Source organism: Geotrypetes seraphini, chromosome 6 (genome assembly GCF_902459505.1).
Source record: "Geotrypetes seraphini chromosome 6, aGeoSer1.1, whole genome shotgun sequence".
In the NCBI taxonomy this organism is placed as follows: Eukaryota; Metazoa; Chordata; class Amphibia; order Gymnophiona; family Dermophiidae; genus Geotrypetes; species Geotrypetes seraphini.
The window spans coordinates 212,636,104-212,653,429 of NC_047089.1; the positions used below are offsets into that span (position 1 = coordinate 212,636,104).

The following is a 17,326-nucleotide window of genomic DNA, read 5'->3' on the forward strand; positions in this document are numbered from 1 at the left end:
TTTCCATCCTATAAGTTCACATAGAATTTTTCTTTTTTCAACCATCTTTATTTTCTCTTCTTTATTAATTTCCAGGTACTTTAGTTAGATTGTGAGCCTTCGGGACAGTAAGGGAATTTTTTAAGTACCTTCTTACTTCTCATTTATAATCTTAATGTATATTTTCTACAAACCGCTTAGAACCTAACGGATGTAGCGGTATATAAGAAATAAATTACATTACATTACATTACTTGTTTTTTTCTGTTACATAGAGCGTTATGGACCCCTGTTAGGTTGCAAAAATTAGATAGTTCTTCGTCTAATAGATGCTGGCATTGTCATCTAGAAGCAGGGACTTTAGATCATTTATTGTTTCATTGCCCATATATTATGAATTTTTGGAAATCAATTTGGAACCAAATTAATAATTTATTAGATAACCCAGTGGCATTATCTTATGATACTGTGATATTTGGAATGGAAATGAGAGCAAAAGTCAGATTTCTGCTAACAACAATAAATTATTACTAATAATATGTGTATTTTTCACACAACCTTGCACTAATTGTTCCATTTCACTTTTATATATCCTAAATAGACTCACACTCACATTTTTGCAACAACACCCTTCACAATATTTTTCATCTTCTTAATTTCCTTTTAATTACTTTTTATCCCCTATATTCTCTGTATATTTGTTATTTGGTGGTTCAGATTTATTTATATAGCTTGTACATAATAAGATGTATTCATTATTTCTGAACAATTTTTTTTTTATTATTTTTTTTGTATAGACTCCTGATGCAGGCACTGTGTGCCGCAACACGACCCGTTTTGGGTTTGCTGAATAAAGACTGACCCCCTCTTTTACCAAGGTGCGCTAACCGATTCGCGCGCGCTAATCGAATTATGCGTGCTAGACGCTAACGCGTCCATAGACTAACATGCACGCGTTATCGATTAGCGTGCGCTAATCGGTTAGCGCACCTTATTAAAAGAGGGCCTGGGGTCCCCTTTTAGAAAGCTGTGTTAGGCTTTTTTTTTTTTTATCACTGGCCATGGCGGTATTAGCTCTGAAGCTCATAGGAATTCTATGAGTGTTGAGGCTAATACCGTCACGGCTGGTGATAAAGTTTAATTTAGACAGAGCAGTCATGGGGAAATTAGAACAAGCTCTAAAGAAACTTCTGAAATGGACTCTTCCTTAGCTAGCTCGAGTGCTATGCTAAAAAAAAAGTCACTTTTTTTGAGCTCATGAAACTGAAAATAGAAAACTAGTCTGTGACATTTTAGTAAATTGCCGTGAAGTACTACTGTAAATGCGTGAGCTAGATTTTTAAAAAATGAATAAATAAAATATTCTCACGCTGCAAGATGATTACATAATCAAAACTTCCGGCTGTTGTAGGGGAAAACACCCTCCAGGGTTTCAAGACTAAGCTGGACAAGTTCCTGCTAAACTGGGATGTACACAGGTGAGGCTGGACTCATTTAGAGCACTGGTCTTTGACCTGGGGGCCACCGCGTGAGCGGACTGCTGTTCAGTGGTATGATAAGTTTGATCACCAAGAGATTCCGTGACTCTCTCTTATACACACTATGGCTTTATTCTAATTCAGATTAGAAAGAGGAAAAAAAAAGTTCAGATACATGCTGTGTACAGATGCGTGAAAGGTGTCTGGTTTGATTCCCGAGTCAGGTCATTTGTTCTTGGAGTCACAGGGGGCTAGGGAAGCTGTAAAAGCAGCATTCACCGCCCTTGAGGGGAAGGGCGTGACGGTTGTCGCTCAAAGATGACACTTGGGCCCTCTTTTACAAAGGCCCGCTACGCATTTTAGCGCGTGCTAAATCAAAGTGCACGCTAAACGCCAACGCGTCCATAGGATAACATGCATATGTTAGCGTTTAGCACATGCTAAAAAGCGTAGCGCACCTTTGTAAAAGAAGGGGTAAGGGGGATATTCTATAACTGGGCACCTCTATTTAGAGGCCCCCAAGGCTGCAAGGTGGGATCCTGTTCTATGATGAAACTAGAAGCCATTGTTCTATGTTGTACTTTTTTCCTTTTCTTCATTACTCAATAAATAAATTGAACTTAAAAAAAAAACTAGAAACCAAGATTCTATTAAAGACTACTGGTGCAACCTGGTATGAGGTTGCTTCTTTATTTTATCATATTGCTGCGTTTAAATGCAGCAGGGACAAAGGGAGGAATTCTATACATAGCACTCAAAAATGGGTGTAAAAAAACCAAACTGGCGCTAAGCACTATTCCAGGGGTAGGCAATTCCGGTCCGCTTGAGTCACAGGCAGGTCAGGATATCCACAATAAATTTGCATAAGATAGATTTGCATCTCAAGGAGGCAGTGCATGCAAATCCATCCCATATATATTTATTGTGGATATCCTGAAAACCTGACCTGCCTGTGGCTCTCGAGGACTGGAATTGCCTACCCTTGCACTATTCTATTAAGGGTGCGTGCTCTTTATAGACTCTAGCACATAGTGGCAATTCCCATGCCTAACTTTAAGCATCAGACTTACACATATAAAAACCTGGTCCAAATATGTGCTATGCAAGACAGTTGTGTATTTACAGAAGAGCTTTTAGGCAGCAGACTGGCACATGCACGTACACAGGGATATTCGTGCATATATGCTATTATGCTACATGTTTATGCATACAGGAGTAAATTCTAAATATGGTGCTGAAAAAATTTGGCACAGGAACGCCTCCCCCCCTCCCTGCACCACCACCACCACATACACACACACACCTATAAACCATGCCTAAAGTTAGGTGCGATTTATAGAATACATGTGGTGGCTGGCCCTGTGACTAAAATATAAGTGCGACCATTTATGCCAACTAATACCTGGCGTAAGTGCCTGCGCCTAAATTCTGCATAGATCGGGCGTAGCCTATAACAACATGTGTAATTTTTAGGAATGACTATGCCCCACCCATGCCTTTCTGATGGCCACACCCTCTTTAGAGATCTGCACATTAGAATTTATATGCACCATTTTATAAAATACACTTAGAAAGTTGCAAATTCTAATTTGTGCTGCTTGTTAGAGGCCAATTGTCAGTGCCAACTGGTTTGATAAACAATTATGTTGCAGGCGCAATTTGGGCATGCAGCCAAATTCATGCACGCAACTTTAGTCACCATATATAGAATCCGGGTGACAATGGGCACATAAATATTAGCGCCCAGTTTATAGACTGCAGTCAAAGCCTGGGCAGAATTGAGTATGTTGGGGGATGGGTACAAAATATAATGGGGGAAATACACCTTCATGTAGCTTTGAAGGAAGGCTTATGGCACCAGATCCAGGGCCTTGTCTCCAGCTGAGTTGGACCAAAAAAACAAGCGAGAAGAAACTGCCTGGGACAAAGAATCATGAGCAAGTGCATCTCTCTGCTACAACCCATCATCCAGACTTGTGCCAAGAGCAGCACATACTCCATGTTCACATTCTCAGCCTCGGTCCATTACCTGTTTGATCTGATCCACATATCCAATGAATTTGTCAATCATCTGAGCCACATAGATGACGTCCATCATGTCGGAGAAGTTGGCTGCTTCAGCAGTGTAGACACAGAGCTGGTGGGCAAGTGTCAGAGTGTTGGAGGCATTGATGGGCATCTGGAAAGACACCACCCGCAAAGTTTTACAAAATGGTCTGCAGAACAAAACTGAGGAATTTCATGTCTTTCTGTGTTTCTCTTAACTCCACTGTTCCATAACTAGAGCAGTGGGTCTTATTGATATCATATTTCTTAGAACAGGCTGTCTGAATCCCTACGGTGGGCTCTGTCTCTGGCAATGTTCAAGGCCCAGTTAAAAGCCCACCTCTTCGAGAGTGCTTTCAACTCCTAACTCCTCTCACCTTGGGTTCTGCATCCCCAACCCTATATGTTGTGTCTGCTGTCCAAGATAGATTGTAAGCTCTTCTGAGCGGGGACCGTCCATAAATGTCAAAATGTATAGCGCTGCTTACGCCTTTCAGCGCTATATAAGTGATAAGTAGTAGTAGTAGTGGTAGTAGTATTTCTGCAGACAATGTACACGATGCAGACAAGAATTTATTGTACCAAAGTTAAAATGCAGTAAGATAAAAACCTTTATACCAACCAAGAGACCCGACACGGTCCGTGTTTCGGACAACACGCCTTCGTCAGGGGTCCATGGTAAATAAGGTATAAAATATACCGCATGAAATGAAGATAACAACAAAAGCCTGACTGTTGTATACACCAAAAACGCTTTATTTTTGGCAGCATTTTTGGCGTATTCAACAGTCAGGCTTTTGTTGTTATCTTCATTTCATGCGGTATATTTTATACCTTATTTACCATGGACCCCTGACGAAGGCGTGTTGTCCGAAACACGGACCGTGTCGGGTCTCTTGGTTGGTAAAAAGGTTTTTATCTTACTGCATTTTATCTTTGGTGCAATAAATTCTTGCCTGCATCGTGTACATTGTCTGCAGTTTTTGTTTGGTTTTCCTGTTCCGGTGGTTTTCCTGCAGATTTGGTTGGATTTCTTTTTTGTTGCTCAGTAGTATTTATGCCCCAGTCTATGCCAATGGTTTTCAACCGGTGTATCACCAAAAACTAGGCTTAAACAGAAAGCCTATGCTTTCCTTAACAAACATTGTGCTTGCAAGCTAGGTAGACATAGGGTTACCAGATTTTCCAAACATTTTACTTTTTCTCAAAGAAGTTTTAATATTCACTTGTAAACTTTAATTTTAACAGCAGTTTATAAAACACAAAGGAAATTATGTTTAAGAAAATGTTATATTTCTTTTGCATCATTTTTAACAATGAAATATTTAAGATTTTTTGTTGTTGTTGTTCAGCTGTGACTTATAATGTTCAGTAGTCACACACATGAACAATGTCTGGTAGGCATGTCACAACTGAAGAAAGGCTAAGAGTCAATGGTCTATGCCAGGGGTAGGCAATTCCGGTCCTGGAGAGCCGGAGCCAGGTCAGGTTTTCAGGATATCCACAATAAATATGCATGAGATAGATTTGCATCTCAAGGAGGCAGTGCATGCAAATCCATCTCATACGTATTCATGATGGAGATCCTGAAAACCTGACCTGGCTCCGGCTCTCGAGGACCGGAATTGCCTACCCCTGGTCTATGCTATTGCATCTAAGGCAGGGGTCTCAGAGTCCCTCCTTGAGGGCCGCAATCCAGTCGGGTTTTCAAGATTTCCCCAATGTCTATGCATGAGATCTATGTGCATGCACTGCTTTCAATGCATATTCATTGGGGAAATCCTGAAAACCCGACTGGATTGTGGCCCTCAAGGAGGGATTTTGATATCCCTGATCTAAGGGCTCCTTTTACGAAGGTGCGCTAGCGTTTTTAGCGCACGCACCGGATTAGCGTGCGCTATAGTGCGCGCTAGCTGAAAAACTACCACCTGCTCAAGAGGAGGCAGTAGTGGTTAGCGTGCGTGACATTTTAGCACACGCTATTCCGTGCGTTAAGGCTCTAACGCGCCTTCGTAAAAGGAGCCCTAAGTTTCCATGTTTATTTACAATTTGATATACCGACCATCAAACAAATATCTGGATGGTTTACAATTCCTAAAATTTGAGTTAAAAAAATGCAATAATAGAAATTAAAAATAAATAAATAAATAGGGGAACGTAAAAACCAGACAAAGATATGGACGGATTAGGTACGATAGGCACTGAGGGAGGGGAAGATTTAAAATTACATCAAAGACAAAAAAATAAAAGGGAGGTAGGAAGGGGAGGGGAGAGGACAAAAAGGAGAGGGGAGGGAGATCGCTTCATAAAAGCGGTTGTTTTGAGAATAATAATAATAATAGTTTATTTTTGTATACCGCCATACCATCAGTTCTTGGCGGTTTACACAATAAATTACAAAGTATTTAAAATACAGAGCCAGATAACAGTGTCTTATAAAAGGAAATAACACAATTCAATAAAAGATACTAACTGATAAAGTATGACCCTAACTCATTCAAACAAAGTATGCACAATACAGATTATTTATACTAAAATAGCCTCTGTAAACCTTATTCCATAAAAATAATAAAAATCCATTTATCAAATTGATATTGATATCTATTAAATATTGTACTTTTTAAATAGATAGGTCTTAAAAAAAAATAGAAGCAACAAGGATCTTATCCGGAATACTCCAGGGGAACTAAGGAAATCCCTGAAGACTTAATTTCCTGAATCTCAAAAGTGGAATGGAAGAGTAGTGTGGTGGTGAGAGTAGCAGGGTGAGAATCATGGAAACCAGGATTCAAATATCACTGCTACTCCTTTTGATCTTGAGCAAAACGCTATATTACCAAGCAAAAATGATTGTAGGATTCAAAAGCCTATAGTACTGAGGTGACACAGGTTAGTGATTGCCCTGGTAAATTGATATTTGCATTGCTGTGGTCTGAATTGTTGTGCAAACCTGGCCACAGCAATGCAAAGGTATTGGATCCACCATCTTTAAAAGCACCCAAGTTAATGATATGAAAAAATATATATATCCCACCATCCATAATTCATTTTCAAATACCAGTCCCTCATACCAGACGTCCGGATTTCCTGTACTCACCAAGACGAAGGTGTAAAGGACCCTGGTGATGTCATTGGTATACAGGCAATTGGAATAATCCCCCTCTTTCCATCGCCCCGTACGGTCACATCTTCGTGAGGCCCTCTTCTCCTGCACACCTCCATTCATGCTTACAGAAGTAAAGGGATACTGCAGACAGGGCTGGTATGCAGTAATTCCTGCCAAGGTTCGCGGCCACCTGGATGGAGAGAGCAAGCAGCGCACTCGCTGATAATACAGAACAAATCAACCCAGACTGAACACCTCTCATGCTGTTGACTCTTTTCAGGGGTCCATGCCGCAAACATCGCAGATAAGTTTCAAGCACTTCACTGGTATTTGAGCCTTAATCTTGAGATATTGGTAGCACTGTAATTTTATTAGCACTGTGTGAAAAAGTTTATTGATTTAACATGTTATTAATATGATTTGCGCATGTATGTAGGCCTATGATGGTGCACGGTGGGGCTTGAAAAATAGCCTCCCTTAAAGTGTTAAGCCTGGAGCACTGGTTCGCCAGAGCACCATAGCTTTGACTATTACACTGAGGCCTCATATAATTATATGTTTATACATATAAAATAAAAAATATAAATATTACTTTATTTATCAGTGCTACCCACCTCCCTTAATTTGTATCTGGGGATTTTTGATCGTTATTATCTGAGATATTCCCCTTTGGGTTTTTGCATTTGTGTTTAACATAAGGACAGGCAAGAAGGTTGAGTTTCAGAAAAGAAAAAAAAACAACATATGGTTTCCATCAAGTGATGGGAGAACTTTGTAAAAGAACTGTGATCACTACTGCAGCCTGCATTCCATGTCCAGTTCTATCTTCTAATACTTTTTTGTATCCCTGGAATACAGTCTACAAATCCCAACTGTTGCCAACGACCCTTTATGATCCCCGCTCCACATTTTGACAAATTTTATTGTCAGTCAAAAATCTGGATAACCAACAGCAGTAAAAAAAAGCCGCTTCTCTTCTGCTATAGTTTATTAAAGTGCAAAATAATACTGCAGATGTCAGTGAGGACGTTCCAACTTCTCTCACCCTCTGCATCAAAGATTTGCAAATATCTCGTCGTATGTGTGAACTTTGGAAAGTCAGTGAGGGATTTCAGGCTTAGCCAGCAAAGCTGAGGCAAGCTTTTCATAAAATTTCCCTTGGCAAAATGTATGATTCGTAAGAAAATGGAAAACAGGCCTTTCTAATCACTCTCCGCTGCCGGACAGTAGGCCATTCTCAAAATTAAAAGCCCTTCCCTTCAAAGCAGCAAACGTTGCCCTCTTATTAAACTGCATCAAGTCCTTTCAAATACAGTATACTGAGCAAGATTTCAGTGTTTTAACCATCAATGAATGGTATAAAACAAACTAAGGCCAGTACTGGGCATCCCATATAAAGTGATTTGGTTTAGGATGAGCTGGGGAGGGCTTTGAAAAAAGTTTTAGTGACTGGATGGTTAGGATAAGCTCGAGTGGGCTTCAATGGCAAATCCAGCAGTGGGAACCTAAAGACAGTACTGGGTGGAATTCTATGGTCTATTGCCCAGAAAAGACAATTGAAACATGAATGTATAATGAGTGTGACTTGGGCAGACTGAATGGACCATTCAGGTCTGTATCTGCTGTCATTTACTATGTTTACTATGTATGCATTGGATAGTTGATTCGGTCAAGCTTGTGGTCTGTAAGTATAACGAAGTATGGTTCTGTCTGTATTCCAAATAGAAAACAGATGCATCGCAGAATAGTTGAGTTTTTTTTTTAGTCTATGTACGTTTTATTGAAATTTTTTTTTTTTCTTCACAAAAACAGTGTACAATACTCCCCTGATATTCGCGGGTGTTCCGTTCCACGAACCCCCGCGAATCTTGAAATACCGCGAACACGGTTTTTTAGCGGGGGAGACAGGAGAGGGCAGCCGGAGCGCCGGCGAGTGAAGGAAATCACTCGCGGTATGCTCCGACCGCCTCTTCCTGCACTAAAGTCGGACCTCACCAGTCAGGGGGCCGCTTTGACACGCAGCTCCTGATTGGTGAGGCCCGACTTTAGTGCGGGAAGAGGCGGTCGGCGCATACCGCGAGTTATTTCCTTCACTCGCCGGCACTCCGGCTGCCCTCTCCTGCCTGGTCATTCGCAGTCAGAAAATACCGCGAATGACTGGGATCGCGAATCGCTGACCGCGAAGCACTGTAATCAGCAAAATTTACACAAGTATCGTTACAACAACTGTGAAGAAAAAGTGAAAGTTCCAACATGAACAGAGATAAACCTATGACAATCTTCTGTAATGCCCCTCCAGGAATTCCCCATGAATGTCCTCAAGTCACTATACTATCCAGCCTTGCTCTTTTGTGACTTATTGTACAGTATTGTATTGTATCACCAAATGTACTGTCCAATGTAACTTCTGTGAATGTTGGCTTGTAACCTGCTCTGAGCTCCCGGGAGGACGGGATAGAAATCAAATCAAATCAATAAATTTCACTACATTCTAAGATTTAGCAATCATGTTTTTCCCTGACAAGATACGAGAATAATTACCTTCTGAGTCCCCATCATTTATACCTTCCATCCACTCTGCCTCTATTGCCAGATCTCCCATTAAAGGGTCAGCCTTGGTTAAGAAAAACAGTCACTGCAGCAATCTCCAGGCACAATCATTTTCTCCCAAGTATCTTCCCATATAAGATCGATCCTGGGCTCTGTAGTCCTTATGCGACTGACAGCAAGAACATACTCCACAGATTGGAGAAGTAGCCTAATGGTCAGTGCAGTGGTCTGAGAACCAGATCTGATTCCCATTACAGCTCTTTGTTACTCTGGGCAAGTCATTTAATCCTCCGTTGTCTCAGGTACAAAATAAGTACCTATACGTAATACGTAAATTGCTTTGATTGTAGCCCCTTCCTCTCTGAGCAACACTACCCAGACCCTTGTCCACACTCTTGTAACCTCACGCTTAGATTACTGCAATTCTAACTGGTCTCCCGCTGTGCCGCTTCTCCCCACTACAATCTTTGCAATATTCTGCTGCTCGACTCATCTCCTACCAATTTCACTACACTCATGTTACTCCTCTCCTTAAATCACTTCACTGGTTCCCTATCTGCCTTCGCATACAGTTCAAACTCCTATTGTTGACCTACAAGTGTGTTCATTCTGCTGCCCCTCAATATCTCTCCTCTCTTCTCTCTCCTTATACACCTCCCAGAGAACTCTGTTCTAGAGAATGACACGGTGGATGTTACCCGCGAGTAGCCGCGGGTAACCCGCTACAACAGTGGAGGGGGGAAAGGTGCTCACCGCAAGTACGGAGACAAGGCCATCCACCGCCCGTGGAGCGGTGAATGGCCTTGTCCCCACAGTTAAGGGAGGGAACGTGCGCAGTCACCGATCGTGCGCGGCCCCCTCCCTCCTTCCTACCTACCCGAATCTATCTATCTCCCTCCCCCTTACTTTTGCGGCGCGTTTTAAGGTTTGAGACTTGTTGAAAGCCGTCGGAGTGTACGTGTAGTCGCGAGCATGTGTGGGCAGAAGCTTCTCCTCTGATGCAATTTCATGAACACTCCAGCGGCTTTCAACAAGCTACTCAAACCTTAAAACATGCCATGAAGTAAGGGGGAGGGATGGAGCTGCACGGACTGTGCGAGGAGTGCCGAAGGGCAGTGAGGTGGCGAGAGGGAAGGGTGGATGCTGCGGGGACGGGGCGGTGAAGGGGACAGCAGGGATGGGGCGGTGAAGGGGACAGTGATCCGGTGACGGGGACAGATTTTTTTCCCCAACCCATTCTCTACTCTGTTCCTCAGATCAGCTGCTCTTAGCTGTACCCTTCTCCTCCACTGCCAATTCCAGATTTCGTTCCTTTGATCTAGCTGCCCCGTATACCTGGAATAAACTATCTGAATTTGCTTGCCACACCCCTTCCCTTGTTTAAAAACACCTTTTTGATGTAGCCTTCAATCCATAATCCTACTCCCCACAGCCCCCCACCCTAGCCAGCAGATCAACCATTCCCCCTAACTGTATTCATGGCATCCTGTTTGTCTGTCTTGTCTGTTTAGATTATAAGCTCCTTAGAGCAGGAAGCGTGTCCTTCGTGACTCTGTACAGCGCTGCATATGTCTGGTAGCGCTATAGAAATAATTAATAGTAGTAGTAACCACAGAAAGGCAATATATCAAATCGGATCCCCTTTCCCTAAAAAAAGCAATAGAATATTGAACCCTCTCCCATACACGCACACTCCATTCTCAGGCATGAAGGCAGGGTGGAATGGAGGAAGCACTGAGGATAACCTTGTTTTAGGGATTCTCAGACAATGTTATAGTTCCATGTGGCTACTGGCAGTGTAGTGTCCAAGACTCTGAACTGCTCTTGCAACTCCCTCTTCTCTGCAAATTCCCTGCAGCTGAGAAGGGCGTCTTGTTTCTTTTTTAACATCATATGTTTGGCAAGCAGGCTCTTCTAGGAAAAAAGAGAAGATTTCCCGATATCTAATCCCATATCCTGCTCAACTCAGGGGGGATAGAGAAAAGGAGATGAAAAGCGGAGATAATTTACTCCATATTGACTGTACTGGTAATTTATATTCCATGCAAGACCAGCTGACATCTTACAGCTTGCTCCAAAAATATCTTTTTTTTTTTTCTCCTGCCAGCAAAATTCCAACACCTCTCATTCTGGATTCTCTGCAAAGGGCCCAGGGAGGAAGCGCTTGAAAGGAATTTGCTATCAAACTCATGACAGCTAACAGATGCTACAATCACCTGCAGCCCTCAGTTAACTAATACTACAAGCTTAAAGACCTCTTAAATCAGTGTATCACTAAACTGTGTGTCGCAGCACACGTGTGTGCCTCCTGAGCTTTCAGGTGTGCCATGGCACCCTGGGGAGGAGGAGAGGTGCTGGTGCCAACTGACTGCCTATAGGATGTGCCTCTTGCCACGAGAGACACGTCCTGTAGGCAATCAGCTGGCGCCAGTGTCTCTCCTTCTCTCTGGCCCTCCTCCCTGCTGGCGTCTCACAGGAGGGCCTTCACGCATGCACGGACATCCGGATGCCTTGCGCCGCAGCCACTACATTTAGGGCTCCTTTGACTAAGCCGCGCTAGCGGTTTTAACGTATGCACCAATAATTTGCGCGCTAGCCGAAAATCTACCGCCTGCTCAAAAGGAGGCGTAGCGCCTAGCGCATGCAGCAAATTAGCGTGCGCTATTCCGCGCGTTAAGGCCCTAGCGTGGCTTTGTTAAAGGAGCCCTTAGTGTGCCGCGGCTCAAGAAAGTTTGCGGGACACTGTCCTAAATCATGCAGTTCAACTTCCATATTTCTGTTTCAGCCAAAGGTAGAGGTTCAGTAAGGAGTCAGACGGGTTAAGCCAGTGTTCTTCAACCTTTTGACACCTATGGACCGGTGGAAATAAAATAATTATTTTGTGGACCGGCACCGGTCCGTGGACCGGCAGTTGAAGAACACTGTCGTGCCCATCTCCACCCAATCTCTGCCCCAGACCCCACCCCCATAATAGTACTAATTGTAACACCATTTTTTCCATTCATTTTTCATATATACCCACAATATAATTGTATTAACAACATATAATGGTTAACCACAAAATTAAAATACACAAAGCACACTGTATGCTTTTTAACATTCATTCCTACCAGAAAACAGATAACCCCATGCAAATGCAGGACCAAAAACTAAAAATACTAATATTCACAAACAAACCCTAAGATGCAAGACTCTGCAAGCAGTACAACCGCAGAGGAAAAAGAAACAAATGCATTTCTTCCTGAACAGACAAATCAATCACTAAATAAAAAAAATAAAAGCATTTCCCCTACCGTTGTCTCTCTCCCTCCATGTGCTTTGCCTTCTGGCCTGCCCCCCTCCCCCTGGGGTTATTTTCAGGCCAGTCCACAGTGCGATCAACGCGGCATCTTCGGACCAGCTCCCTGAGTGCTGCATTGCACAAAGCTGTGGGCAGTGGCTCCTCACGTGTGTCCCACGCCTCATCTGGAAGCTTTCCCTCTGACGTTGCGACGTCAGAGAGGAGGCTTCCAGTTCTGGCGCAGGACGCACGTAGGAGCCTTTTCCCACGGTTTTGTGCACTGCAGCACTCAGGGAGCTGGCCTGAAGACACCGCATTGATCACACCTTGGACCGGAGGCAAGAACACCGTCTTCTGCCCGATGGATGTGCTGGCCCTGTGGACCAGCAGAAAATTTCTGTGGACCGGCACCGGTCCACGGCCCGGCAGTTGAAGAACACTGGGTTAAGCCATACCAACGAGGCTGCCAAAAGATCAGGTTCTGAAGGGAGGCTTTTTCTAGGGGCTGCTTAAAAAAAAAAAAGTTCTCAGTCCAACCAACAAAGTTGGGGCAGTCTTCATCGAGGACTATATACTTAATCCAGTGATTTTCCACCTTTTTTTGTTCTGTCAGAAAAATACAGAAGGAAAAAAAGTGGAAAATCGCTGCACAAAGTGTATAGCCCTCGATGGAGGCTGCCCTAACTTTGTTGGTCGGGCTGAGAACTTTTCAGTGGCTCTTCCTAGACTGGTCCTGGGCTTTTGAGAACGCTCTCTGGCTGCATATTGGAATATGTAGTGCAATCAAAGTGCACCAAGCTGCAAATTCCACTACTCCTCAGTGGCGTAGCGAGGGTGAGAGGCGCCCGGGTACGGTGGCACCCCTCCCCGGCCCTCTTCTCCACCACCCCCACCACGCCCCTTCTCTTCCCTTGTAGCTCTTTAACGCTCGCGGCGCACACAGCAACACCAACCTGCTGCTTACACCAGCTTTGGCTCTTCCTCTGACATCATTTCCTAGGCACGGGTCCAGGAAGTGATATCAGAGGAAGAGCCAAGGCTGGTGCGAGCAGCGGGTTGGGGTTGCTGCACGCGCCGCAAACGTTAATGAGGTACGAGGGAAGGGAAGGGGCATGAGCACATGGAAGTGGGAGGGTGGGGAAGGAGCTGTTTAGAGAATCGAGCCTTCGGGAAAGGTGGGCACCGGAAATGCAGGCCAAGGCCTATATTTCCAGTGCCTACCTTTGCCGTGAATCACACTTATGTAGGTGCTTTACGGCACATAACGCCACTTCCAGCATTAGCTATGCCTACAGTGGCATTAAGCGCCGTAAAGTGTCTACGTAGGAGTGATTCTGGCGTTGTATTTTTAGGCGCCAGTAGGCACCTTGAAATTTGTTTTAAATCTTCTTTTAAATGGTGTTTTTCCCTTAACTTAGGCCAGGAGTGTCCAACCTTTTGACTTCCCTGGGCCGCATTGGCTGAAAAAAAGTTTTCTGGGGCCGCGCAAACGCTGGCAGCAAGACAGAGGAGGGAGCCGGCAAGACAGTAAACACCAGGGGGCAGCAGAGGAAAACACTGCATCGCCCTTGACCAGGGCTGCAGAACATACTTCACGGGGCCGCAGGTTGGACACCCCTGACTTAGGCACTAGTAGGGCACCTACCGGTGCCTAATTTAAGACGCCATTTTTAAATATGGGCCAAAAAAGATGAACCTCAGTAATTAACCGCAAAAACAAAATCTAGAATGTATTGCTTTAGCAACAGGAGCCTTTCTCTGTGACGCCACTAGTGTATGTGTTTATGTGCCTTCTAATACAGTGTATCGCAAACCGTCTGCCGCCTGAGATTCCAGGTGTGCTGCGAGGAAGGAAGAGAGGCACTGGCTGACTACCTACAGAACGTGCCTCTCGTGGCGAGAGGCATATCCTTCTAGGCAGGCAGCCGGCGTCTATCCTCTCCGCATGTCTTCCCTTCCAGCACCCCTCCACTGGCGGCTCAGGACCCATCTGGAGGGCTTTCATGCATGCGCAGATGTCGACGTAATGATGTGATGCATGCATGTGATATCATCGCATCAACGTCCACGCACTTACAGATGCCTCGAGCCATAGCCACTACATTTAGTATGCTGTGGCTTGGCAAAGTTTGCAAGACACTGTTCTAATAGCCTGATGTTCTCCCACAGCCTTTACTTCTTGGTAGATCTTTTCCCTTTTATGCCCATTGGATTCCAGTAGCATGCACGACTTGAAATTTTGGGTGCATCTTTCAGTAGAAGCACAGGTAACTTTTTTCTCCAGCATACATTTGGCATCCACGCCGAGACCTTAATAGGGTACCTGAAGTCCCCTCGGTTGTTGTTGACTCTGTCTACGGGGCAATAGGAAGCCGAGGTCTCGAGCACCACAATCTCCACTTTCTTGCTTACGTTGCCCTGTGACGTGGCGACGCAGCACTCCCACTCACCACTAGCCGACACGTGGATGTTGGATAGAATAAGTTCGCTGTGAAAACAAAATTTACAGAATTATGCTTGCATTTATACTTGCATAAGACCAGATGGATGGGCAGCGTGTCAATGGAAATCAGATTTAGCATCAATCGGCAAGTGCGTACTCGGCAAGATTGGAAATATTGTGAGTAGGGAATTTATGGGCTATAGAATTCTCACAATCTGTGCGTCTCCTTTTCCGTCTTGTAGTCATAGCTCATAAAGGGTCTTGTGCGGTGTTTTAAGGTTACATAGAGAGAGGCATTTTCTAAAGGACATCCAAGTCAGAATTGGGACGTCCTGCTCATAATGTCCAAAAATAATGGTCTATTATTTCACAAAAAACCCAAAAAAGGGGGAATTGGCTCGCAATGAAGAATTCTCATTGCGAGCCAATTCCCCCCTTTTTTGGTATTTAGGTTGGACTTTATTGGCTTCTGAGTCCTTAGGGTTTCAGCAGTTAGCTATTATTTCACAACCATTTTTGAACAGAAAATATGTTGGAATTTCCTGCCCAGAAATATATGAGAATGTCCAAAATGAACAACCATTTTACAGACTGAAACATCCAAATTTTGAGAACCAAAATCCAGGGGAAGGATGCCAGCCTGACTGCATTTTTACAGAAATGGCCACACAGACATCCTTGCAGAGCAGAGGGGCAACCTAGTGATCTGTGCAGTGGATTGTGAACCAGAGCACCCAGGTTTTTATCCCCCCACAACTCTTTTATTTTAAATGTTAAGCCCTCCAAGAACAGGGAAATACTGACTGTACACTACATCAATAGCTTCAAGCTTGCTTCATATCATTAAACACTATTTTGACTTCTCTTTTCGACTGCTGGTTCAATCTTTGATCTTAAGTATCTTAGGCTATTGCAATATTATATACTTGGGATCTTTTAAGAAAACAACCGAACGACTGAGAATCGTTCAGAATGCTGCAGTCCGTCTCATCTACGAACTCAAGAAATCGGATCATGTAAACCCATATTACAAAAAAACTACACTGGCTGCCCATGGAAGCAAGGGTTATTTTTAAGTTTGCTTGCCTTTGCTTCAAAACCATAACAGGTTCATCCCAAATCTATCTATCTCATCATTTCGAATTTCCAGGCACAACTTGTACACGTAGTGCCTACTTGTTCGTTTTCCCATCCTTGAAGGGCTGTATCTACAAGAGATTCCTCGATAGAACATTATCATTCCAAGCAGGCAAATGGAATAAATGTTTAACCAACTTTCATCTCAAACGCACTTTCTTACCAAACTTTTAGGAAGTCAATGATACATTTCTCTGACTCCATTTCTGCCTTGATGTACTTCTAAAACACTTCCAGGAAAAATTTGATTAATCTTACCATGCTAATGTGATTTTGAAAGTTTTTTTGTAATATCGCTGTCTGTATACAGTCTCTTCTTCTGTAAACCGCACTGAACTGTTTGTGGTATTGCGGTATATAAAAATAAAGTTATTATTATTAATAAATATCTAGGTACAATAGGTAGGGTTACCAGATATCCAAATTTCCCCGGACATGTTATCCTTTTGAGGACATGGCTTTTCAAAACCCGGCACTTTGTTCTGGTTTTGAAAAACTTCCCTCAAAATCACCATTGGGCAGGAGGACAGCCGCTCGTGCACATGATGTCATCGCGTTGCATCCACACCTGCGCGGATGCCCTCTTACCTGACCAAAGCAGGCAGCATGGCTGGGGTGGGACTAGGGCAGGACTGGGGGCGGGGACGGGGCATGATGGGCGGGGACAGTTGGATCTGGGTGGGCCTGGGGGCAGGTCTAATGGGTTTGGATTTTCCAAATGGAAAATCTGATAACCCTAACAATAGGTATAGGTATATGTCTATTTCTGGAGGGCTCACAATTTAAAGAAAAAAACAATAACTGAAGTAGGAATTGAACCTGGGCCCCCCCCCCTAGTTGACAGGTCACTGCCCTGACCACTAGCCTACTCTTCAGATCTATTTTCTGCTTTGTTCACAGTGTCCATAAAACCTGAAGCTGTCACATAGTCTGATTTCCCTTTCTCGTTTCACTTCCAGGTGAGAGGGAAGGAGTCAGCAACCACTAGGGGATTCATGAAGGGTCAAGCCTTAATCCCTCGGCTGCTCAATCAGAGCACTTTTTTCTACCCTTGAAATGACTGAAACAGGTCTAAATAAAAACGACCTTCTTTTTAGACTGGGATCACTTCTTCCCGTTCAATAATTGCTGCTGGATGTCCTGATTTTGGGCCCTCCCTAGTCCTGTGCACAACATGCCTTCTTGCAATTTGGATGAACTGCAGTGTAGGATGTCCAAATTCTGATGTTCCAAAATCACAATTTGGATGATTTTGGCAGATGCACTTTCTTCTTTCATTTTAAGACAACCATATGCTTTGAAAATTA

The 17,326-nt window shown here is 43.7% G+C and overlaps 1 protein-coding gene across 1 annotated transcript in view; it reads right to left on the reverse strand.

Moving 5' to 3' along the window:
* The window catches only part of ADGRA2 (adhesion G protein-coupled receptor A2), a 280,253-nt gene that overhangs the window by 35,373 nt on the left and 227,554 nt on the right, over nt 1–17,326 (reverse strand). Inside the window, exons 8-10 of the mRNA XM_033948774.1 lie at nt 14,763–14,927; nt 6,601–6,799; nt 3,487–3,636 (exon numbers count right to left, since the gene is read on the reverse strand). Of these exons, the coding sequence (XP_033804665.1) occupies nt 3,487–3,636; nt 6,601–6,799; nt 14,763–14,927 (514 nt within the window). The remainder of the gene's footprint in view (nt 1–3,486; nt 3,637–6,600; nt 6,800–14,762; nt 14,928–17,326) is intronic.